The sequence below is a fragment of the Oreochromis aureus genome, linkage group 15 (genome assembly GCF_013358895.1).
Source record: "Oreochromis aureus strain Israel breed Guangdong linkage group 15, ZZ_aureus, whole genome shotgun sequence".
In the NCBI taxonomy this organism is placed as follows: domain Eukaryota; kingdom Metazoa; phylum Chordata; class Actinopteri; order Cichliformes; family Cichlidae; genus Oreochromis; species Oreochromis aureus.
Window position 1 is genome coordinate 14,896,741 of NC_052956.1, and position 27,403 is coordinate 14,924,143.

Consider the following 27,403-nt stretch of genomic DNA (forward strand, 5'->3'; position numbering starts at 1 on the left):
AAGACGCTGTGTGGTTAATGGGCTCGTACAATGTGCTATTGTCTTCCAAAATGACACAACAAAATCTGCTGAGGTGTGCGACAGACCATCCATCTGTCTGTCACAGGCAGCATCTGCAACACCCATGATCAGCTTTGAAACTGAACACTGATCAGCTGATAAAACCCAACTAAAGCATTTTAACTTCAAGCCAGACGCAAGATGCCGATGTAGACAGATGCTGCTTAAAGTTCCATAAATTCTTAGGAAACAATCATTTCATTGCCAAATTCATTCATTTGGAAAACTACTGATTGGGCCGCCAGGAATCTAGACTGTGTGCTCATTGCTGGACAGGAGGAAGGAGGCATTGCACAACAGAACTTTTATCAACTCAAAAGTTTACTTAAGAGGCAAAGCAAGAGATGCAATACATCTGTTCTCAAGTGTGTTTTGTGCCAAAAGTCTGATCTCTAGATTTAGTAGTAACAAAACTCTGGGAACAGATCCATTTTAATAAAAACCTTTTAAAAAACCTACAAATACAGATCAAAATTGCAAACTCTACTCTAGCTTTGCTTTGATGCTACAGAACATCTTCAGAAAAGGAAAAAGAAGACAGTGGATAATAATTCAGTCCAGAAAGACACAACCAGTAGGGACTTAAACTGAAAAGAAATATTAACGGTTAATTGTAGCGTGCAAGTAAGTAAACATGCAGTTTACCTGAGCGATTCGGCCATGCGCCGCAGGTCCTCGTTCTGCTGCTTGAGTCGCTCCAACTTGGCCAAGATCTTGGAGAGCTCCCGGCTGGACCGCTCCGGATGCTCGCTGTCCCTCACCAAGTGACCACCAATGTAGAAGAGGAGTGTTCCCCAGGCCAAAAGCACCAGGGTAATCCAACGCCATGAACCCGCCCAGGGCCGCATGTTTCAGCAACGCAACCCAAAAATGCCTCTAGGTGTGCCTGTACACCCACCGACCCGCCGGCCTCCCAGCCAGATGCGCACACGCACTTTGTGCTCCGTCACCACAAATGCCACAGTGGCATTGACATCTCGGCAGGTATGGGAAATGACAGATGGGAAATGTGTCTGTTTATGACCAAGGAGTGTTCGGAAAAAATACAGTGGGTGTTTCTCCAGCAATAAACCAGCCTCTCCTCTGTGCTAAAGCATGATTGGCTAATATGCTCAGAAGTCTGAGTTTTCACAGCCTGATTGGTATCTTCTCTCCTCCACCCAGATCCCCGTTGACAAGGTCGTCCAACACCACCTTTCTGTGTCCTTCCACTCCCACAGGATATGTTTTATTCAAGTTGCATCCTGTAGAAACAAAGAAAGACATTGGACTCAGTTAAACCTGTTGCACAAAGTTTTGATTTGCAAATACGTTCTGTGCTTGATAGGAAAACAGAAGCAAATTACAGCCACTGAATAGTTTGCCAAGTAGGCCAACTTGGCAGAGAAGTATTCCTGAAGAGGAGAAGCAGAGAGCAAAGCATCAGACAGAAGAGTGCAACACAGAAACACAGTGCGGAACAGGCCAGACAAACAGACAGACAGGCAGACAGACAGCCAAGATGCTGCTGACTAGTCCCGACATTACCCTGTCTCAGCAGCCTACAGGATTGATCAGTGTGACACTGCAATTTGCATATACGTAGCGATGTGCAGTCCCTGAGCTATGCTGCACTGCTGTCGAGGAAGGACAGGGACGCGCACATATTCCAGTCTGTCAACAGTCACTTCCTAAACATGCACGCGAAAGTCGACATACAGAAGCCTCTATACAAACAAATTTTTATTTCACGAACCGGACGCTCACTAACTCACCTACATCCTCCTACAACCGCCCTTCAAACACGCTCTACCTCGATCTTAGTTAAAGCATGACTAAATGACATTTAATTATTTATTTTTGTGGAAGACTGACCATTCTTCTTCCCAAGTGTCCCCTGCCATCCTGGTAGCCTCAGTGACAGAATACAGCACTGCCAAGGTGATATAGTGAGTTAATAGGGCAGAGAAAAAAAACAGAAAAAAAAAAAAAAAAAAAACCCTGGATCATCACTTCCCTTCATTCTCAAAGCAGCGGGGGAGATTTTGATGGACGCGTGCCGGGTTTATGAAGCAACCTTCGCTGTCAACTCCCCAACAAAGCCCTGCCACGCAACAGAGACTAGTCCTGTGATGGGATGAAGACTGGCAGATACGCGTGCGTGTGCACTTCATCCAAGTGAATGTGTGTGTACGCTAACATCTCTGACTGTACACCACAGTGTGCTGGAGTAATGCCAAGCATCTTAGTCTTTATGTGAGCGGAGCTGGTGGGATGGGGTTGATTGACAACGTCACGGTGTCTCTGGTGTTTCTTGTTTTGAGCGTTCAAGACGGAAGAAAATGTTCCTGCTGGAGTTCGCCTGGCAGCATGGAACTAGGTTAAGAGTAACTAACCATGTATGCCATAGCAGCATAGCTGATATGTAGGCCACTAATGGTGCCATGTTGCAGTGCTATAGAGGCTGTTCATGCTTCAGTGGCGCAAACTGCCCAGAATGCAACAGCTGAGATCTCTGAAACAACGAGCTGCAAACGATTCGTCTTCATTCCTCACCAAATGATGTGGGATTATTAAAATCTGAGCAGACATTCCTTCCTTGCCGGTGCTCCTGTTGTGACTAACCTGGGCTGACACGAGGGTGGCTCTCCTTTATGCATGCGGCACACAGATTTGCTGAGCTGTGTTTTATTATGGAAAATAAGAGGTGCGAGAGGATAGCACTCCACCAGCTAATGCACGACTGGGACTTTACTAAAAGCCAGGCTGCATAAACCCTTGTCACTGTGTTTGAGGGAATATAATGAGGTTCGTGTGCAGCAGACTAAAACTGATAAATGCGAAACTGCCGGATGAGACAGGCAACTGCTGCCAAATCGGATATGAAAAAATTCTGAGATAAAATTTCTAGCTATTGGTTCTACTTATACAAAAAAAAAAAAAAAGTTAAGCTGAGCTAGTAATATTTTAACCGGTATAATAAGAGAACTTTGGGGAAATTAACATAAGGAAATGGGCTTACTGGGACACCAGCTAGTGAAGTGGTATCAGTCAAGATAATGAAACGCTAAAAAGGACAAAATACACATACACACATACAATAAAAACAAATTCAGGGCACTACAGTTTTTTTTGGTTTTGTAAACAAAATAGAAATTGTCATGAAATTCATCTTAATGACAATCACTAACAGCACTTTAAAAACAGCTGTAAAACAGCTGTATAAGCTATTCTGTGGCTCTGGATAAAGCCCTCAGAAGTCTGAGAGGTCACCAGTACTGTCTTGAGCCAGGCTTCAAAAATATTTGACAGAGAAAGTGTGTTATAAAGTGGATACTTCAAGGAAGAGGTTATTCAACAGCAGGGTCTGGCAAATGAAGAGAATACCGCGTTGAATTATGGGGAACAGACCTACCCCGTTTCTCTAAATCGTCACTCGTACTAGACAAACTAAGTCTGAAAATGTTATGCTGTGCAAGTCCTCTTTATCACTTTAAGCTACTTTCGGCTGCCCCCTTATTCAGAAGGGGGTTGTCACATGATTTGGTGGATTTCCACACTGGATGCCTTTCTTGATGCAGCTCCAAAAGGGATTTCTGTCTCCTCTTGGGATCAAACAGGGAATCTTGTTCTTGTTCTCTCATAGGATGACAGACAAGGAGCACCTTTGATGGGTCACCAGTCTACCGCACGGCCGTGTAGTATACACGGTATATCACATATGAAAACCAAGCACAATAATCTTCTGCACTAATGACTAAAGTTAGTAATGGAAAGCCACAAAGTCAAGCTCAGCCACTATACTGGCAGATCAACCAATGACTCATTTGTTCTTCTTGGCAATCTCAGATATGCTGCACGATTTAACAGCTTTTCTCTCACTCCATATCTGCAAGTTGCTTTGCAACCCACCTCAGTGTGAGCTCCACTTTTTCGTGAGCTAATATCCATTCGCTTATGGGCTAAATCGCAGTATGTCGATGAGGTTATTAAGCTCTCTAAATGCTGAAAGTGAGAAAAATTAGCCATGTCACTGAGAACAGAAGGTGTCTAGATGTTAAATAACACAACCTTGGATCAACCACTTGCAGTTAAACCAAAAAAAACAAAACAAAAGAAACAACATAAAATAGAAATACCCATTAAGTTGAAAACCTAGAGGATTATTGGTTAATTCTATCTCCTTATATTAAATCCATCTTTACTAACTGCACATTACGACACTTTTCATCGTGCCTTACAGCTTAGCCTTGGTTGTGATGAAGCGTCAAAGGAAAAGAGAATCACATACAATGACTCTTCTAATTAAATGAATGAGGAGACATCTATTCAATATGCAGAATGTGGCCTGATTAAAGAGAAAATGTTTTCTACTATGATATTTTTGATATAATTTATTCCACTGATGAAGATCTGTCAGTGAAATATGCTACTAGAAATATAGCTGAATCGAGCCAAGCACTGAAGATTTTTGCATTTTTGCAAACCTCTCACATCTGCCCTTGAGTCAAATGGGGGGTACATAAATAATGAAAATTATAATAATGTCAGTTAAATAAATGAAAGTTCCCCACTGTGGCACAATCATTTTTAAGCTGGACTGGGTGACAGATATGCTGACAATGAGATTTTAGAGAAGTTGGCCATTTCGTGCCTCTTCTTTGTTCCGCTTCCTTCCCCCAAACCCCTCCTCCTTTACCCACCAAGTACAGAAGAACCCCCCCGCTAGAGTTGTCAGACTTTAGCAACTGTAGACAAAATGAAATACGTGACTGCTTCGGCCTGAATGTGAAGACCTGCAATTTTATGAATGAAATGAATAAGTGCTGCTCATAAACAGAAGCTTGGTCTGCGCCACCTACACGCTTCAAATCTTCCTTGTGACCTTGGGTTTCAAACATCATCATTCTCTCACTATGCCCTTCACGGTCAAGGCTGGTGTGGTACATGTGGCACTGCAGGGTGGACTGTCAGACCTGTCACAAAATGTCACTGTGCTGTGGCAACATAAAGAAGCCTGAGGGGTCAGCAGAGTTGACCCGTTTTCACTCCTGCTGGTGATTCTTCCGAGTGACTAAGGCTGCAGCAGAGGTTATCTCTTATCAACGGCCTCCGGTCTCCAGACAATAAGCGCCGGGATGAGGTCCACTACTGAATTATGCATGCAGCTCTGCTTAGGACGGCTTCTATTACGCCAACACAACCACTCTACTTCGAGGACAACTCCAAGAGAGTCACCTATACGGCTATAGATAGTAACTTATCGTTTTGTTGGCGGAGGAGATGCATTGGCGTGTGTTGCTAGGGCAACCCTAAGGAGGACATATAGCAGATTGTGTTTGTGCCGCGGTTTATAGTGCGGTGGCAGGGAGATATGATGCATGTGTCTAGAAAACAGACAGGTAGAAGAGGATAAGGAACAAATGCATAGCAGCAGTGAAAGAATGCCGATGGGGGAAAAAAATGAAAGTGGAAAAGCCATTTACACATTCATAGCTCTGATGCAGAAATATCTCTTTGACAGATGAATCTAAATGTGACCTATGATTGAAAAGAAGATGTATTTTCTGCTGATACTGTCAACGTATTCAACAGAACTGTGAGTTTTCCATCCCAGCATATCGCCGGTTGGAGACATGCGATTCTCCATATCAGCTTACGAGCACAAAGCAGGGGGCATTCTTGCTGGTGTTTGGACGGCACAGATGTAGCAGCGCTGGCGTCAATTTTTAACCATTATTTATCCTCCAGCGAGTGAACAAGCTGTTGTTGGAGAAGCAGCCTTTTAAAAAATAAATAAAGAAAAGCACAAAGCTGCGCTGGTTTCTTATGGTTTACTTCCAAACGCTGTAGAGCAGCCTTTCTGATTATTTTCTCAGCTGGTGTTGAGGTGTAGTCCAGCGACCTTTGATTCCTTAGGCCGTCTGTTTACATGGGAAGGACGATATATGTAGTGGAGTCGTAGGGTTGACACATTTTAAGTATTCTATAAATACATGAAAAGTAAAATGAGTAAAAGAATCAGGGAATGGCATTTATCAGACTACCATTAATGTCTGCTAATATCACAGTGCCAAACAATGACATTTATCTTTGGCTGGTGCTTATCCAGGAATTATTCAGTGTGCTTACAACCCTGCTCTGTCATTAGAACAGACTGTGTCCCTTGTTCTTCATTCTCAAAGTGGGAGATAAAACCCCTGGTGTCTCAATGTCAGACTTGAGAGACTAACAAGAGCTTCACCCACTGTTCCATTCAACATGCAAACTTATTTAAAAGAAACTCTAACTACCAGCCAAACTGTTATTTTAAAAACCATTATCGGGCCAGAATTTTAAAAACTGGTGCCTTTCTACTTAAAAAAAAAAAAGATCCAAAAAGAGACAGCAACAGTTGAAATAGCATGGTTCAGGATTATGAATAACATACAATAGAGTATCCTAACCTTACATGTTCGTCCTCCTGTTTTCAGCCATTTGCAACTAAATATTGAGATTGACTTTTGAGTGTGACTTTTTTTCCCCCCGCCAATATGAATACCAGCAAATGTATGAGTCACTCAATGCCAAAGTGCTCCCACTCGCTTCTCTGCTGGCTCATAGCCAGGATACGGAGACACCCTTAGCTTTTTGGGGTGCCCCTTGTGTTTCATATGCATGCGTGTGACTCTGAGTGGGTGTGTGGGAGTCGCACGGCTTAGTACAGCCGACTGCACACGCAGACACGCACAGACATACACCTCCACACAGAGGAGAGCGGTGAATATTTCATGAGCTGCTGTTTACTTTACAACATTTCTAAGCAGAATGTGCAGGAGTCCATTAACTTAAGCTAAAAGGCAGGGTGAAAGCTTGGCGTGGGGAAAGAGGAGAATAACGGGTAGATGCTGAACTGGCGAGATGAAAGGGCATGATGTGCAAATGAATGTAATGTATTTTATATACATGAAAAGCCCATAGCTAATGCATTATACACTGAGATCATTTCAACACAGAGTTTAATTTCTGCAGTTGCAGGCAGGAAACATGGTAGCTTTAAAAAACAAAAAGAAAAAAAAGGGGGGGGTGCTGGCAGCAAACCAATGCATCTATGCACGTAGATCTGGTCAAGAAAACCTGCTTAAGTTCAAACAAAGTATTGGAATGGGAAGAAAGGTGATTTATATGACTTTCAGCGTGGCAGACAGGTGGTCTGAGTATTTCAAAACATCTTTTTCTCAAAATCATCTCTAAGGTCTATAGAAAATGGTCAGAAAACGACATGATATCCAATGAGCGGCAGTTCTCTGGATGATGTCAGTAGTCAGAAAATGGGCAGGTTTTTTCTAGTTGATAGGAAGCCGACAGTAACTCATACAGCCACTCATTACAACAAAAAGCTAAAAGCACAACGACAAAATAAAGTCTGCGCAGGAATAATCTATGGTGGACCTGAAGCCATAAAACATTGCGCAAGCAAAGCCGTAACAGCTGAGATATACAAGTGCGGCTCTTGCTGCACCACTTATTACAACAATGGTGCGGGGAAGATCATCTCTGAATATGAACCCCGAAACAGATGGAGTCCAACAGCAGAAGACCACACCACCCGGTGTGGTACTCCTTTCAGTTAAGAGTAGGAAACTGAGGGTACGACTCATAACAGAAAATTCCAAAAGAAAAAAACAAAGAAAAAAAAGAAAGAAAAAAAAAAACATTGTGCAGTCTGATAAATCTTTAGCTCTACTGTGAAGTTCAGGCCAAAAATTGGTGTAAAAAACATGAAAACATTGACCCATTCTGCCTTGTATCAACAGTTCAGGCTGCTGGTGATGGTTTATTGGTGTCCTTGGCACACTTTGGACCCTCTGGTACCGACTGAGCATTGTTTACACACCGCAGCCTATCTGAATATTGTTGTTGACAATGCCCATCCCCTTATGACCACAGTGTCTCCATCTTGCGATGACTGCTTTCAGCAAGACGGCACACCATGTCACAAAGCTGAGATCATCTAAAGCTGGTTTCCTGAACATGACAGTGTGTTTCCTGTACTCAAATGGCCTCCGCAGTCACCAGATCTCCGTGCAAACGTGCGCTTTAGGTATGTGGTGGAACAGATGATTTGTATCATGGATATGAACCCAACAAATCTAAGGCAACTATGTGATGCTATCATGGGAATATGTATCAAAATCTCTGAGGAATGTTTCCAACAGCTTGTTGAATCTGTGCCATGAAGAATTAACGCAGTTCTGAAGGCAAATAGGGGGATCCAACCCAGCATCACCAAGGTGGACTGAATAAAGCAGCTGGAAAGTGTGCTTGGGACATTATCAAAATATACTAAAATAACTGAACAAGTATATCATATAAATTAATATTTTAGTTTTATAATATTTTATAATACAACATCTACTATCCAGCCTCCTAACATATGACAGATTTGATTTATGATCTTTGATGTCTTAGACATAACAGTATAGTAGCATCATAGAACCGAGCGTCACCAAATACAATGAATCCAAACAAAATCTGGGTGAAAAAAATAAAATAAAAAATTGTCTTCTGCCATTTACCACTCTCCAGTTTGTTATTTTGCTGGCCAAGATGCTGATTATCAAGGCTTAAATTCAAACTGGGCAAAGCAAGCAACTGCGCTACAGGGTGGATATTATTTACTTTATTTTTGCCAAGTATTTTTGCTGGAACATATGTTAATGTCTAGTTTGAGGAGCTTTATATTTTTAGTTTATAGTGATGCATAGTGTATCATTTTCTTAAACAGGACTCACGGGAGCAAGGATTCTGTTTGCACTTTGTGAACACAAAGCAAATAACAGGCATTACTAAAACCAGCCTATCTTAATTTGTTTAATCAAAAGGGCTGAAAGGACAACGACAAAATAAAGTCTTCACAGGAATAATGTATGGTGGACCTGAAGCCATAAAACATTGCGTAAGCGGCTGAGATATATAAGTGCAGCTCTTGCTACACCTGTTGGTGATTATAGTTCCCCACTGCCAGCATCCAAAAAACACCACCTCACAGTTACAGCATGCTAATAGCACAGAATGGAAACCCTAATGGTTGATGCATATGCGTAAAAACATTCTAGTTTTTTAAACTTTACAGATTCCTGGAAAGAGCCCAATTCTTGAGAGTGTTGTAAATGTGACTGCATACATTCACACTTGAGCCACACTGAAAGTAATTTGCAAATTTGTAGGGGATATTAGGTCCAGGGTGCTTATTCAGGCAGTTGACTCCAAGTCTAAAATACTAAGTCCAGGGGTTTAAAACAGGTCTTTACAAACCAAACCAAACCATATATCCTTTAGATATAAACACTCTATGACACAAAACCAACATGGAACACAGGATATGTCTGAATGGGCTTTGATGATAACTTGGAGCCAGCAAGATCACTTCTGGCAGCCCACTTCATTGCAGGTTTGGGATTAAATCTAAGAGAAGTGGCTAAAGGTCTCAGAGAAGTTCTAGCCACACAACCACTGAGTCCACTGTAGCTTGGCATTCAGTATCAGAGCTCAGCACACAGCCTCTCCTTCAAGGTTATCTCTATGGAGAATTCGCTGACAGCAGGATACACGAGCACACGCATTCACACATGCACAGGTGCTCACATAGTGACAAAAGATAGGTACCCACAAACATGACTTCTCAAACTCCTGCTTTAGTGCCCTCATGGGGTGTGGGTGGGCTAAGGCTTGTTTATGCCAGAGGTTTATACAAACAGGCTTTTAATTGGGACACAGGGACATATGATTAGCAGTAAAAATCCACCAATCAGTCCTGTGTTTTATTACTTTTTATGCCCAAATGAAACTGGGCGGGTGCTGTGCCTGCCAACCCAATCTGTCTCCTGACGACTGAAGGTGGATCTCAGGGTCCAGACGTGGTCAAGGACATGATTGTAAATTCAACATTTCAGTGAGGGTGATGAACTGGCTTTGCAGCATTGCATTTGTGAATGTGTCTGAGAGAAGGGGAGGATAGAACAAGTGTCAATGCCACTCATGCAGCGATATACATCATGGTTGGTGCATAAAGGGCATTAAGTTTCAGTGCCTGTGTTTATTAGGGGAAACTACAAATTGATTGTTTACTTTATGAATACCACAGTTAAGTGGTATGCATAATGACCATCATTATTTATGAGCAGCAAAAAAGCACAAGCTCAAGGTCTGTGCTTTACCTCCACCGTGATCTATACTGCTGCTGGTACCCACACACACAGCTAATGTCCGTTCTAGTTTCTGTTACTCATAATGAGTCCCAATGACGGCTGACCTTTCACAGCCTGGGGTGCCGGGGACGAGCTAAAGTGATGGGGGCAGTGAGGGAGGGTGGCTGAGCCTGCAGTGACCCCATATAGAGGGTGCCAACCTTCATTCAGTCACTTCAAAGTGGTCTAATGAGTGGCAGAATACACAGGAGAAAGGCGAGTGGAGGGAAAAAAGAAAAAAAATGGGGATAATAGAAGAAAATCTATGGCCAGAGAGGGAAGGCGAGAAGGAGGAATAAAGAGGACACAGAGAGCGACAGTGAGTGCATAGCTACAGTTACACTGTCCTCACCTGCATGATTTTTATCATCGGAATATGCAGCGATGCATAATATGATATGCCCGTATCCACTGGATATGGATTTTTTCCCAGAATACAATCATACCTTTGGAACGAGACTCTGTGGACAGACTCTGTGACATTTCTTATAACTTGCCATCAAGTCACAATTAAATTGATAGTTAAAAAAAAGGTGTTTTAAAAGTGCTCTAAAAGGAGGACTTCAGTTATTACACTCTTAACAGTCTCTTTCTGATCCGCTACCAGAAGAAAAAAAGAAAAGAAAGACAAAATCATGATGAAATGACCTTATGTGTGACCAGCCCACGTAACAAGACCTGGAAGAAAGTAAAGGGAGAAAATAAGAAATGTCACTGCAGTGAGAACAGACAGAGGAAGAAGGTGTTTGAGGTTGGAAATCAGTGGTTAAGGGACACCAGCCACAGGGGGAGAGGGAGAGAAAAATTGTTCTGGTCTTCTATTGCAATCTTCCAATAAAAACCTAGATTGACGAGAACAGGGTCCTCTGCGGTCTCTTGTGCGATAAGTTACATTTTCAACACAATAAGCAGCGCGCCCAACTGCTGCACATTTCCTACCTCACTCATCCTCTGCAACAGAATTTACGGTCAGTGGTTAACTCCCATTATACCCTGGCTCAGGGCAAATGTGGTTCCCCCTTTCTACAAGCCAAAGTGCCCTTTTCCGAAGCCAAGGCTTGAATGATAAAGCAAGAAAACGAAGAGCTTTGGCTAAAAAAACAAAAAAACAAAAAAAAATTAAAAAAGGCAGCGAGATCTAGGCAACAACAGACGAGGAATACTAAGAAGAGGAAAAAGTAAACAGCACAAGAATGCCCAGACAGCAAGAACACCAAGATTTAAAAAAAATAAAATAAAATAGTTGTATTGAAAGACAAAGAGGGAAAATAAAAATGAGTGTGGTACGAAAAGAGGAAACCATGGAGGTGGTAATCAGAAGAAAGATGGCGGTGGTAGACTCGAAGACAGAGGGAGAGATGAAAAATGTTCCCCGAGGGGCCCGAATCCTGACTAATACAGAGAAGTTCTATAAACAGCAGTAACACATAGCTCCCATGGATTCATCGCTCTCCGCTACATTACCTCCATCCTCTCGTCTTTACCTCTTAGCTACTTTGCCCTTTGACCTTAAATCCTCTACAATGCAAAAAAGACATATCACCAGTAACATGTGACATGCTTATATAGCAAAGTTTTACTTTTAAATTCAGGCATTTAGACTAAAAAAATAAGAAAATATATTTTCTTATAGTCTCCTGGCTTCCTTTTAAAACAAAGTACTTTATTATGAAGTCTGGACTGGAATCCACTTTAAATAGTCCTTCATTAGAGATTTATGGATTTTAATAAAGGATGGGTCACGCAACTATTTCTCGTCTTAAAATATTCTTCTTTCTGTTGTTTTCCCCAGTGCTCGCTCTCTCTCTCTCCCCCTCTCTCTCTCTCCACACATATATATATATATGTATGTATACACAAAATAATGAGGTGGTTCTATAAATCGGTGTCGGACACAGCAAGAGTGTCCTGGGCATTCTGTGTGAAGTTAGCTTAATTGGGAAATTAGGTGCTAACCACCTTGATCCAGGACACACTCTGGATTCTAAAGTTCTGTTTCTAAGTTTAAAAAAAGTTCGAATTATTTCTGATACGATGCTAAACACCATACTATTAAAAAAGAAAAAGAAAAGCACAGAACAACATGAACAGGTCTCTCTGTTTGCGGGTGTGTTTGTGTGGAAGGGACAGGATTGAAACGCCCTTCCCTAAATTTATTACATCGTATCTGTCAGATATTCAAACTGAATAGTCAGGACTTCACCCTCCGTGTTTGCTTTCCGAGTTTCTCACAGCTTCGACGGTTTCCTGCTGCTTTCCAAAGACACGCATGTGAGATGAAATGAAAATTCAAATTTGCCAACAACTGCATGAATCGGCCTGTCTGGATCGGCCCTGTGATGGACTGGAAGCCAGCATGAATAAATGCTAAAGCAGACTCCAAAATTAATAATTGACAAGCTGAGATTGGGTGTTTTTGTGACTTACCCCTGCCTGACTGCTTCTTTGCAGGTGTGCTACTGTCCCCCTTTCAACTCCCCGCTTCACTCCCTTTTGCTTTATTCTGGTCGCTGGTTTCCTTTTAACTCCATTTCCTCTTCCTCATCTTTACAGATTTTTGTTAGAGCTTGACATTTAAACCCAAACCAAGCGGGACCTGCCTGGAGCAGACTTGGGTAAGCTTACACTGAGTTTTCCCATTTAATTGCTTGGCTTTGGGTGAGGGTTGTTTGAAAATGTTAAAGTACTCTTACCCTCTTTTAATGACGAGAAAATACTTAGCAGTGTTTGGATTGAGAGGTTTTGGATATTAACGAGTTTGGCTGTTGATTAGGCAGGAATTTGTAGAATCTGTGACACATGGAGTACAATTTTTTAAGTGAATATCCAATTTTTGCACGTCACAGCCTATGTTTAACATCACTCTGTCCTTCTGCTTCCATATTTTTTTTTTAAGCTTCTTGCACTTTTTTGTGTCCTTTCACCGCAGTGGCATGCATGCGTCACCACACAAGCCATATTGACAGAGCTCCTCGTCCCCGTCAGGTTGTGTTTTCTGCTTCGGGTCCGTACTCGTTCGTCCGCCTCACTTCTCCTCTGTCTCTTCCACTCGGGCTCTACGTCTGGCACTGTGTTTGTCTGCTTTGCCCATCAGCTTCCGCTCGGCTGCTCCTTCCACTTGATGTGAGTTGTTTGTAAGTCTTTTGTACTTAAATGTATAGACTGTAACAGTTTCCATGTGTGGACCTTCAAGTGGAAGGTTTGTGGGATTTATAGGTAGCACGGCAGCAACTGCTGGCATGATTTCCTTCGCCTGGTTCGACAGGAGTTTATTCTGGTATTGTAGTAAAACAATCCTATCATCACACAGAAGCGTTTCTGCTTTAGTGGAGACACTAATCACATTCACTACATTCAGCCTTGACTTGCCTGAATTGGTTGTTAGTGTAATGAAACTGACAATTACAGGCTACAGAGCAAACATTCCCTCTGTGGTCTTTCATAACCAGAGGCCTTTTCAGTGTATTTATTCATGCTTGGCCCTAAATGGTTCAACTCTACGTTCCTCCAGAGGACAATAAAAAAAAAGTTACAGGAGTCCATGCAAAAAAAAAAAAAAAAAAAAAAAGCAGCTCTAGGGAATGCTGTTTGCTAAATACTAAAAGGAAACACGGGCATGCAGTCTACCTTGACCCATATTAACAAGTTCTGAGAAAACAGTCACTACTTTTCTCCTCTCTACTAAGCAGAACCTGTTGATCAAATTACATTAACAACAGGTGAAAACAACTCAACGTGCCAAGCAGTGCTAACGCTGCACTGTTCAACTCAAACTTGCAAACACAAACCCCTCGTCTTACTACTGTCTCTTCCACAGGAAAATAAAGAGATTAATTAATGCGTCCCTGCAAAAACAGAAGTATGCGTTTTCTATCCAGGAAAGGCACCACTGAGACCTTATTAGTACTCTGTAAAGCCAGAGCAGGAGTTTACACAACGTGACTTTGTAAAATCTGGAAGTGAAGGGAGAGACTAAACAGTTCTTCCCCTGCTGGCGGAACATTGTGATCCAACTGGGAGCAGCTGCATCCCTTGTTTCAATAACACGGCAACAACATACTGCACCCTTTACAGTTGCGAGGATCAGTCGGGAGAACCCGCAGGGAAAATGTCACGTTCTCCTTGGTGACGTTCTGGGATTCTACAAGACAGCCATGTTGCACATCAGACATGATGGCAACATTACACAGAATATGTAATCTTTCCTGCGCATCGAGTCAGCTGTCTTAAACATCAATGCTGAATCGAGTCTAGACAACAGGAAAGTCCATCAATCGTCCTCTGGGGAGGATAATATTTTGTTGCTTATTTAGTTCCCTTGGGGAATGATTGAGCTTTTTCCCCACTACTTGCTTGCAGCGCCTATTTCCTAAGTGTGTAACAAGCTACTGTGCACAGCTGTCATGTGTCTAGGGAAAGCAGTGTGACTGACAGTCATTGTTCAAGACTGAATATGCATTTCTCCCTCCAGGACTGACGCATGCCAAATGAAGGACATTCCCCTGATTGATGACATCTATTTATAACAGAGCTCTCCCGTTTTGCTCTTGTACAGGCTTTCTCTACATTTCTCTCAGTCTGCCATGCTGACCTCTGACAGGCCCAGAGCTAGATTCCACCAGTGGGTAAACAGAAGGAGATGCACTTGAATGCCGAATCAAGAGTTATTGGAAATCTCTTATAGTTCACCCAAGTTTTCATTAGAGTGGGGGGAGGAAAAAAATTCTGTTTTGCTGCAGAAATTATGCATAGGTAGGGAGGAGTAGGAGGGAAAGGGGGAGGTGGGGGTACTCCCAAGCACCGAGGTTAGATCACAAACACAATCAATAATGCACTGCCTATTGTGTTTCAGCACTGCAGTCAGCTCAGCTCAGTTCCATTCAAGTGAATCCACGGTGCAGGACTGGCCAAGCCCGTGCTAAGTCAACAGTTCACATGAAAGATGGGTCTTCCCGAAGGCACTGACAGAAAACAGCAAGGAAGGGAGAGAAAGGGATGATGGCCTGAGCAGATGAGAGGGAACAAAGGCGGTCTTGGCAGGAAAACGAGGCACTGAGGGAGTGCACGGTTGCCACTGCTGCAGATGTTGTTTATGAGTCTTTACACAATGTTGCATTCGATCTGCAGTTCACATAAAGAGATGGAGACCAAGCTGAGGCACATACTGGTAAAATGCCATCTTCTGTGGTAAAATGCATCTTGCTGGTGTATGTCTTTAAGATCTGCTGCCCTGGCTTTTCACTACTTCCCCGCCGCAAACTATCGATGCCGAGCATCAAAATCCTTCCTAAACAGCTAATCCACCCCTCAGGCAGCATCAGCGTTTTCATCGTCAGCTCTGCGAACCAAAATACTGGTAATCGAATTGAATTTAAATCCTTCGGCTTCTGTCCCTCATTGTTAATAGGTCCTTGGAGTGCATTAAAATATATATTGTCTCCACATATTTATTGCTACATGACATGCATGTGGATTATTCACATTGATTTTCCAGGTAACCTTCAGTGGCCATGGTGACAAACAGTCGTTTCCATGTTACTGCCACTATATTGCCTTGTAATCCAGATGAATTATTGATCTGGTCATACGTGATATCCATCTGCGACGGCACACTGCGATGCGACTGCGTATAGATCATTTATAAATAGAAATGTGGAAACTGCTACATGCAAGATCACAGAAATAACTCAACTGTGAAATGTATTTTCAAATCGCTTTCATGTGCTAAAACACCACAGGCACACTTTGTTTTTATTGTATTTTGTATCTGAGATAAAAGCAAATCTTATTTGATTGTGCTGGAAAACCCTGAGCGAAGATGTTGAAGTTCTCCAATTCAAACAACCACACAGCTTAGAAATTCTAATCATATCTCTGTGAATACATGATCCTGGAGAATCACATAAACCTACGAGGCACATTCTGTACAAAGTGCACATTGATCTTGCTCAGCTAGCACAGATATAATCCCAGGTCTATGAACTGGCAGGGTGCTAGTTAGATCCCGCGTACTTGTGTGTGTGTGTCGGTAATGGTCTAGTTTGGTCTCGGTCTGTCCGGAGGTAGAACTCTCCTCCCCTCTACACTCCTCCTTTCCTCCTCAGTCTGTCGGATCTGATCCTCCCAGTGTGTCCTCTGTGGTGTCTGCTTCTGTTCCCCTTCCTGTCGGTGAGCTGAGGGCCAGCAGAGGGGAACGGGCTGCCAGCGTCTTGGCCTGGTTGCCTGGCTCCCCACAGCCTAGTCATTACTGCTGGCTAACAAGCAGAGAGCGGGGGACGTCTGCGGCTGCTCTTTCCCTTAACTAACAAAGAAAAAGACCTCATGGGTAACTGTGGTAGTAGCAGCGGCACAGAGGCACGGGCTCCTGCTGGACCCATAATGGTGCCTTCTCATTATAGGCTGTCTCCTGGGGGAGAAAAAAAAAAGTTGTACACGCTGGGTTACAGGTCCTTTCAACTAGGCACTGTGGGACTACAGGGGCAGTGAGGAAGGAACATTATGTACACAACCTGTGACATGCCATTGCTTTGAATTATCTTTATGTAGCGATGTTTACGTTCGAGTCTGTGCATGTGCTCTGCGTAGCTCTCACGTGCGCTCAGCTGGATGTTTAAACACTTTCTTAATGTCATCTCATATTTACGCTGGTGCCAGAGACATCAGGGGAGTTCCTCAAAAGGGGTGGGGGTGTTTGAAATGCATTTGACTTCATTTGATTTGATTCCGGCAGCTCTTTTAGAGACGGAGGTGAGACAGTGGGAAAAGAAGGACTTAGAGAGAAATCATACCAACCATGCACACAAGCAAATTAGGCTTCATTAAATGCATAAAAACTTGTGGTATAAGCAGCATTTTCTAATAGCTGGCAGTCAGTTTTAGTGATGGGCGATGGAGGCGTGGAATATGCTTATTAATGGCTTGTAAAATACATCTAAATCTGCAGCCCACTGCTTGTTTGACACCTGTTTTTATTAATTTTCAGCTTTGTGTCCAAATTGAAGTAGGCTGTACTTTGGCTGCATTTCTGTTGACATTTCATCGACTCAGCTCAATATCTTATTTTCACACAGCCAAGAAAGTCCCTTGCCGTTTCAAATTAATACGACTAATGTTACCTAACTTAGTCATGCAAATTTGCCATACTTATCCTTGAAACACTGTGACCGTACTGAATATGTTCTATGTTCTTTGGATGGTGGCTGTCTCCAAACAAGAGATAAAATACATACCATAAGATCTGTACATTCTAATGAAATCCCATGCAACAGTTCTGCAATACAAATTGTACTTTTGTGACGCCTTTAAGGCACTTTTTATTAACCATGTCAGGTTTATTACTGTAATTTCTCAGGCTGTAATTTGTGATAGGGTTATACTGGAATATGCAGTGTTGGAAGTGTTTTAATCTTTATTTAAAACAACAATAATATACTTATTGATTTTTTAACTTATTTTGTGGCCAATACAAAAGGGGCTTCACAAAATTTATGTCACATTCAAGGCTATTTTATTAAAAAGCATTACAACTTACAAGTTGATGTAATTATGTGCACCCACTCTAATTTTACATAAAAGTACAATTCATTATGCTAACTGTAGTTCAATAATTCACATATACTTCATCCTGGCTTTGAATCTGTAGCTTTTCATTTAAAATTGCAATAGAGAGAACTGCCTAGAGTTAAAAAAGAAACAAGAATAATTACATCCAATTTCCTCCACCTGTGATACATTGAAGTTTGGCTATGCAACATTTTAATGAAGGACTTGCTGTTATATTTAAAGTTAAACTCTTGTAAAAGATACTGTTACTACATAGTAGTGAGTTCCAGCTTTACTGAGGCATAAGATCACTCAGAAAATAAATGAATCTCTTTAACACTTTTATCTTGATTAGCCATCAAGACAAAGGCAGCTGGCAAGAATGACTTTATTTATATATCATTTTAATTACCAGGGTTGGAATCAACCTTTGAAAGTCTTTGTTTTCTATTTTTAAAGATGTAGCCTTCATATCCAGCTTGATCTGGGTGGAGCCGCTAATATTCACATTCACTGTTGCTGAACATGCTTAATGTTGTAAAACTGTCAGTAGAGCAATCATATAGAATATCCAAGATCTTACAAGCTCATGTTGTGGTTGGTGGAACCACATAAGCTGAACTTACTTGACAAGTTAGCCTATTGTTTTTGAATAAAATGCAGTGTTCTGTGACAATGACACAGCATGAATTAGTATTCGCCAGCTCTGTGTACACATATAGTAAACGTTGATTGGGATAAACAGTTTGATTCTATTAAGGTTCTTGTAGAAGTTTTTATGTAAGTAATATTGGAAATCGTCAGAACAAGGACGTTTGGGGCAGTGCAGACCATACTGGCCAATCAATTGACCAGATGACCTGGACAATATAGGTCTATACTCCAAATTTTATCTCTTTTTGATTACCATGACCATCATTAATGGCAAACTGGCTTTTTATTCACATTCACCTGTATGGCAGTGAATGTTCGGTAGATGGCATATGGTAGCTCACTGCCATGTGAGCTACCATCTGCCATCTACTCAAGAGAAACTTGTGAAGGAGTTTCCTAAATAAAGCCTTCTGAAATCTTTCATTTAAAAAAATAACAGACCTAATTAGCATATATAAAGTCTAAAACGCCTTGCAGAGTTGTTAATTTCCCTAGACTTCCCAGTTTAAGTCAGTATGCACAGAAAAGCGAGTCATCCTCATTCCTTTTACTGGCTTAACCACAGATGTTCCACACCAGCCACTAGTTACCTCCTCAAAATCCAGACGTGCCATATGCACCCAGATCACATGGGTAATCTTTGGCAGGTTGCACACTGAGGCCTGTGCAGCGCAGTTGCCTGGAGACCAGAACTCTGACCCTGGTAATGGGTCTCGGTGGGGGGTGGGGCGGGGACAAACTTATATTTCTGAATACAGATGTAAACTGCCCGGCTTCTCTCCTGGGACCTCCACATGCTACCACCTCCCATCACCTACCCTTTCTCCTCCACAGACAACATTACAATGTAATAATGTGACACTGTTGCCAAGGTTACGTGGGGATGGGAAGGGCTGGGGGTGGGGCAGTATGCTTATGGCTCCATTGTTGATAGGGCTGTTCGATATAACGATATATATCGGATGACGATATAAAAACGTCTATCGTTTCATTTTACGCTATCGTTTGTTTCGAAGTGTCGCAAAATAAACTGTTTACGGCAATATTTTTTCATTATTTTGATGGTCACTGTAGTGGCTATATTAATTTCCTAAAGTTCTCTCTTTCTCTTATATTTAATATAACCACACTACAGACGGACAAGCGCTTGTTTTTATGCGTTGTCAACAATGACGGTAAAACCACCTCGTGTCCGCTTGTTTATTTTCCACATAAACCTTTCACAATAAAGCTCAAGATCCTGTTGAGACTTTTCAAAATAAACTGAATCACGTGAAAGATGCAGAGTATTTACGGATGAGAAGCAAAAAAGAGCCGTCAGGTGCTAAAAAATAAACCTTAGACTCAAACGTTAGAACAGGCTTTTCCCCGCAGCACACTGTGTAATAAATACTCACAAAGAAAACGGCGGCCGTTACAACCTATGTCTAAAAATGTATAGTTTCATGCATCAGTTAATACACTCGACTCCAGGTACGCGACGCCCAGCTGGAAACACTTCACGCAAGTTGAGCTGCCCGACATTCACAGAATTTACAGAAAATGTTACATTTTTGTGATTTATATCGTTATCAGACGATAGATGTCTTAATATCGGGATATGAGATTTTGGTCATATCGCACAGCCCTAATTGTTGATATGAGACAAAACATTACGATGAGCTGTCGAATATGAACGCTGTACGTGAATGTTTACTGGAATTGTTTTTGTTAGCAGATACTGTGAAATGTAACTAGGGACTGCAGCATTCCTGCCTGGCCTCAGTCAGAAGCCCCAGCAGGAACCTGCAGCCCCCCGCCAACACCTTGCTTTCCAGCTGCCACTGTGATTTGCTCACCTCGTCTCTATTGCACGTGGAGGTAAGTTGAGGTCGAGCAAAAAGAAGCAGTCACTCAGAATGCGTTATCATTTCCCAGGTATTTGATACGTGCACAACCGCAGCTATCTCCTAAGATTATTGCTCAAGGGAAGGTTCAATGCTTTAATCTAATCTAATGACAAATTAAACTATTAGCGTGGGGACTGATTAACCTCTTCTGTGTTCTGTTCACCCATAGCCAAGCAAGTCTCATTTTATCTTTCCCCCGCTCAGTGGATGCGGCTCTACAAAGGTCAGAGTTAGCTGCAAGTGTCACTGGCTTGATGCATCGTGTTGTTCTGTATGTGCAAGGGTGGCTCTGCTGCACCCATGGCTCACCAGCCATCTGCAGCCCACTGAGGGACACATGATGATGATGGCTGAGTCACCCATTAGCCCAAATTAGAGCCATCCTTCCACCATTCAAGACAGGGCCGCTGGCAATGCCACGCAGTCAAAGCCATTACAGAAAACACGCGCTAAACTGATTTCACTCTGCAAATACCATTAGCTGGTGCCCCAAGATTATAAATATCCGAACTCCCGATTTGACGAAGAAAATGAGCTTGGATGGGGAACCATGTTAAGAAAATCCTGCATCAATGTCATGGACTTCTTCACTGGTTGCCTGAGGGCAGAGAGAGGCACATAATGGCTACAACAACTCAAAGAAGATGAAGGAGCAACAACGGTGGCCAGAGTAGATGAATATGGACAGTTATGCTTGCTGCAGGAGTTTAGTGAGGAAGCTGCGTTAAAGGTTCCTGAAATAAAAATATAAACATCCTCTTTTTTTTTAGAAAAACAAACCAACAGTTAAATGCACAGAAGCTTTACAATTCCCCCCCCCCCCCCCAAAAAAATCACTGTTTAAAATTATATAGATATGAGTAAGTGCTCCCTAAAGTGGCTGCAAAAAATGGTGGGACATGCTGTTCAAATGGCCTTGGTTTGGTAAACAACTGTCCTACATGTGGGCCAATTTGTCAAAACAACACAGCCACTTCAAGCCCGGGGAAATTGCCATTTTGTTCATACAACCTATTTTGATCCACTCATGTTTCTGTTTTGCCACAAACGCACCCCAACCCGCCTGCCTCTTTCACCATCTCCTTTACTTGAGGATTCCTGTTGAATGCCAAAAACCGTTGCCTAGCAACTAAATATTCATCCTGCAGAAATCTGCTAGATTATTTCTTTCTTTCCAAGTTTCACATTTCTGAGAGGAAAGAAAAAGAGAGAGAGAGATATCTTTGTGATGTGAAGTTTACAAATCCCAGTTGTGCACAAGCAGTGGTATGCTCTTCAAAAGAAATGCACAACCCTCCGTCACATCTACAGAGCTAAAAACAGCTGCAGACACACCACGGGTGTTTCAAGGCAGAATTAGAAAAGTGTTAAAAAAAAAAAAAAAAAAAAAAAAATCACTAATACCAGCTTAATGTGCTTGGTGTAAACATGCCATCACTGATGATGTACCGTGCATGTGATTAGAGCAATAATTCCAAGCTGGAAAAAGTTAAGTTAACCTCTATTCTAACAACTGCTTCAAAGACTGCTCTTTGAGTCGGCTGTTTCAATTAAGATGATGAAATTGGAACTTTTCATACAAAGTCTTATTACTGATTAGATGTGTGCTCCTCCCAATAAAACACTGGTCTTGCTGAAACCAGAAAACTCTGTATTCTGCAACTGGTTGGCGAGTTGGTGATTGCAGTCACAAGTGTGAAATTGGATGCAAAGACACTGACTTGACTACAAACACTTGCAATCTACTTCTAAATTGTGAAAAATGAAACCTAAACTATTGAACGTGAATATTCCACATTGCACATTTCTGGTTTGCATCAAATGATCTTTCAAGTTTCAACTTTCACTACAGCTCAGAGAGTAAATGCTAAGTGTTTGCAGGCAAGTCGATATCTTCCATGCAAACCACAGGCGACTACAGCAATGTGCTAAAAGCTTTTCAATGCAGCACTGGTTGAAGCTAATTTCACCTAGCGACAGCCAACAAACTCCAGCAATCAATCGTCAAATACATGTTTTCCTTTAGCAACTGGATGTTGCCAACCAGTCTCCAGGCCTGTGTGACTGAGGTCTTGCTGACTTTAACCAAAATGCTATGTTATACATCCCAGAAATATTAATGTACGGTTTTCTATAGGGAGAAATATTTAAAAGTGGGTATAAGAGAGTTTCTAAAAGTCACTATGTTGAAAGCTTTCAATTTTTCCATCCTGCAATGTCAATGAGTACTCAATATGACCAATAAAAATGTGAACAATACCACTTTGTGTTTTATTCGCTTAGTCAGATTAAGTGTATCTATAACTGTGACAATGGGTCAGGTCATACTTGTGAGTAATATGGAGGCAAGATTTTATAAAACTGCCACACACTTCCTTCTCCTAACCTCACGAGATTTAACTTCTAGATATGCTTTTGTTCAAGCAGGCATTCCAAGAAATAGTTTGTCAAGTCTTTATTTCTATAGCGCTGATGATCTTTTCTAAATCGTTAGAATCTTTCCTAAATATAGACCATCCATCCATCCATCCTCATCCGCTTTATCCGAAGTCGGGTCGCGGGGGCAGCAGCCTAAGCAGAGAAGCCCAGACCTCCCTCTCCCCAGCCACCTCCTCCAGCTCATCCGGGGGAACACCAAGGCGTTCCCAGGCCAGCCGAGAGATATAATCTCTCCAGCGCGTCCTGGGTCTGCCCGGGGCCTCCTCCCGGTGGGACATGCCCGAACACCTCACCCAGGAGGCGCCCAGGGGGCATCCTTGTCAGATGCCCGAACCACCTCAACTGGCTCCTTTCGATGTGGAGGAGCAGCGGCTCTACTCTGAGCCCCTCCCGGATGGCCGAACTTCTCACCCTATCTCTAAGGGAGAGGCCAGCCACCCTTCGGAGGAAGCTCATTTCTGCCGCTTGTACCCGCGATCTCGTTCTTTCGGTCACTACCCACAGCTCGTGGCCATAGGTGAGGGTATATAGACCATTAAAGGTAAAAAATAGCCAACAAATGAACTTGTTTTTCCCCTTGAAGACCAAGTGTGTGCCTGTGGCTAACCAGCAGTGTGGGCTGAACTCTGGACTCACAGTAATATGTCTATTTATTCAAGACAACAAAGGCTCACTGTGAAAAATACCACTGGGTGGAGACTTGATGCACACAGCAAACATTGTGGTAATGTATCATTTCCAGTCCATATCTGAGTCTGATTGTAGAAGCGATGTGCCTCATGCTGTTGGCAGCAATATTAAAAAACCTTCCTGTGAATACATTTCACACTAATTGCTAACTTAGATGTTTTACTTTTGTGAACAAGCTTTTTCCCCTTTTTTGGCAGTACTGCATTTGTTAACAGCTGGAGAGACATCATTTGCTTTAATCTTGGGTACAAAAGTAATGCAACTTCAAGTGAAGACAACATATATTATTGATTACATAATGAACCTTTATGGATAATCACATTTATGCGTTTTGTGCTTTATAAATTCACAAATGCATGTAAAATGAATGTGTATGTGTGTAAGACTACTCCCAATTTTAGGGTGCAAATCATTCATTTAAGGGAATTAATTACTAGTTGAGGGATACAAGTTAATCATTCAGGGTTAGGAATTACGTTGGGGAAAAACTATCAAACATTTTGGCAAAGCCCTCTGGGATCTGTCTGTGAAGGTTCTCAAGTCATTCAGGTCATCGTAGTTTAAGGATCTTGGAAAGAAAAGCGTCTGGACTTCTTTAAGTTGCTTGAAGACATTTTACTTCCCATAGGGCTCAAATCTGGGACTCTCCACCATTTGACTTTAGAACTGAAGAAGCTTCTCGGATGAGAGGTGAAACGTCTTCAAGCAACTTAAAGAAGTCTGGACGCTTTTCTTTCCAAGCTCCTTAGACCCCTCTGGGGTCTGCAAAATTGTTGAAGTAAAAATGTACATTGTTGTTTGAAGATCCTGATGAGGGCTAAAACACATGCAACTGTCAATGTTGCACATTTGGTAAGAGAAAGTAAATCACTGACATTTTAGAAAAATCAATCTGTCTCTACTGGGATGTGCTTGAATCTGTCTTTTCACTAACATTGATTTGGACGTCCTCTGTAAAAATATTTAATGAAGCATAGGAGACTTCTGAGGTTTGAAATAAATGCATTTGCACATCCACCATCATGACTACGTACTCAAGGAAATAAGAGAATAAGTGTAGCACACAAACAACTAAAGGAAGCTGTTATTCTGAGACCTAAACAAGTCTTCTTATCTGATCTAGCTTGTATGGTTTGTTGCTTGTTAAGATAATGAAAACAAAAAACAATGGCGAGAAAGCAGGTTTGAAGCCGGCAAGCGGGTTAGTATGACTGGAAGGATCAGCTCTGTTCATGGTCCCATGAAGACATTCTGAACCTCGATAGAGATCCTTTTCACTCCCTAAAGTTTTGGATGTTTCAGAAAAACCGCCACCACTGAAAGCCTGCTGTACCTTCACGCTTATGCAAATATTTATCTAAATTCACACTTGCCTTAATTTGACACGAGCAAGCCAATGTTGAATGGCTTTGGATGCAAAATGCTAATTACCCCTAAACGAAGCAGGAATAATGAACTCGTTAGCATGCTCAGCCTACTGGAATTCATTACACCACCCGACTCCTGATGGAGCAAAACCTGATCTGTTTTCATTCCCAACCGCTCCAAGCTATGTAGGCTGTTATGTGTCCAGCAGACACTTAAAACTACTTGTACACATAGAGCAAACCCAGAAGTATGAGTTCCGCTAATGATAATGATTGCTCTCGTGTCTGCTTCCCACTGTCTCATGTGATTGCACAGGACTTTTCACAGTAAAGCAGGATATGCACGCACAAGTTAGAGTCATACAGCAGAACGCTTACTGTGAAAAATGTGAGCAAATAAAAGTTAAACCAAGTTATAAAACACATAGCATTAGTTAACGAACCAAGATTAATGAAGCATACTAACAACGTAACAATTAGACTGATTAAAAAAACGGATCATTTTCTGGGACACAGGCTATTTGATAAGTTAAATAATTGTGAAACAGACAAGTGCTCTCTGGAGAGTGTAAGACTTTCCTAAAAAAAATAAAAAATTTCAATTTAAAACCCTTCTCCATGTGTGCATCATTACTGAGGCAATTACACATTGGTTTTACAAAGTTACAATTTCTGTTAAATTACAGCTGAGGAAAGCTTGAGACTTTTGATTATTAGCCATTACTTTTGTCAATTTGTAATCTTCCACACATATTTCAGTGGTAATCTTCTGCTTCACATTAAATATGGCTGTTGGTAGGAATTGCAAAAACTCTATTCCACATGAGGAAGTTGTTTTCTTCCTCATATTGTTTCTCTTGTTCAGAGAAAACTTGCTCTGGTTGCTTATAGTTCCAATCCATTTGAGCAGACCAACAAAAAACAAGACATCCTTTAATTAATTATGGTTTAAAAAAATGTTCTTTTTCACAGCAATGGCATCACATTGATGTTTAAGCGGATTTTGACACTTTCAAATTAAACTAAAAATTGACTTATCTCTATAAAGCAAACCATTCACAAAACACCCCTAACATACTTTAATTACTTTACACTCCTGTCCTTAGCTAGGTCAAGGACAGATCACAGAGAGACAACCCCATTCAGCATTTGTCCTTTTTTAGCTAAGGAAAAAGCTTGCAGGCAATCTGCCTATTTGTCCAGCGTTTGAGTCAATCACACCCCCAAACAGGCTTACAATCAATACACACATTGCTGATTACATTTCAGATGGGTATTTGGGAGGTAAACATTTGAATGACAGTACAAACACACGCGGTGCTGTGACAGACACTGCTCTGATCCTTGCCAAGTCTGTCACACTGCAGCAACTGTAGATTCACGATCACATTCTGCCACAACGCAGCTATGCTAGCTCCTTGTACAGACTGAAATTTATGCAATATTGGCACCCTGTACCGTTGGCAATTTATGACCGTAAACTAATTCCATTGTTGCTGTCCTTGTGACTCACTCTGGATACAAGCATTGGCTAAATGACTAACATCTTTTGACTAGTATAATTCAGCACCTAGCAGTGAGGCAGCTTTATTAAAGTTGTAGGGTACCTGGTGACACCCAAAGAGTTTCAGAGCTAAAGCAGTTATTAGAAACAGCTGGGCAGCATGTGGGTTAATGTAATGGCTTTGCATGTTGAGCAGAAGTGGCGTTAATCTCAGGCTATCAGAGAGTCATCGACAGAGCAGACCCGCCGCTTCATCTCTCTTATGCTCAGTGTCCCTGGCCCTGCATCTCCTGCTCTCCTTTTTCCACTCCCCTCTAAGCACCCATCAATTGAGGCAGTGAAGCCATCAGTGCCTACGCTTAGCCCGCCTTTCTCATTGCTTGGATGGTCATGTGTATGTGAGAGAGGTTTAGGTCTTTGAGAGTGCTTGTGTGTGGAGACCTCTGATTGGACTCTACAGCAAAAGCTGGAACATTAATGAACACTGTCTGTCACAGCCGCAGTCCTCTTTGCAGATCTCTCAGCCATCACTCTGGATGGATCAGCATGGCCTGATCTAAATGGGCTCTCCTTTCCTTTTATTTTTCTCATTCCTATGACGTGCTGCGCTGGCTAGAGATCGCCAAGATCAGTGGGGGTATCAAATCCTGACACCCAGCAGCTTCTCTGCCCATCTCCCAGAAGTGTTTGTTACAGCTATCCTAGCAGTGCTTAAATCAAATCAAGAGAGAGAGGTGATGTCTAATACTGCAAGAGGCTGTCAGATTTTGATAAATGAACTATATTACAGATATTGCAGTACTCAAGAAGTTTTGAAATTTAAAATGGTCCACAAAATAAGTGGACAAGATTTTTGCTTTATGCCTGCAAAGGAAAAAAAACATAAAATCAGCATTTAGTTGTACATCAATACCTTTAAATACCGAAGAATTCAAATTCTTAAATGAATAAAAACTGAAAGTGCTGCATGAGAGATTGCTTCAGTTCATTGAGGTTTGTGGGCATTTGTTTATTCACAGGTTTCTTTAACCACAGGTTGAAGTCTAGATT

General features: G+C 41.8%; 1 protein-coding gene across 2 annotated transcripts in view; it reads right to left on the minus strand.

The window, feature by feature from the left end:
* Positions 1-27,403, minus strand: part of fut8b (fucosyltransferase 8b (alpha (1,6) fucosyltransferase)) — a 96,474-nt gene that overhangs the window by 42,803 nt on the left and 26,268 nt on the right. For both annotated transcript variants that reach the window (XM_039599262.1, XM_031730195.2), the window contains exon 2: positions 706-1,304. In XM_039599262.1, the coding sequence (XP_039455196.1) occupies positions 706-908 (203 nt within the window). In that variant the 5' untranslated portion in view covers positions 909-1,304. The remainder of the gene's footprint in view (positions 1-705; positions 1,305-27,403) is intronic.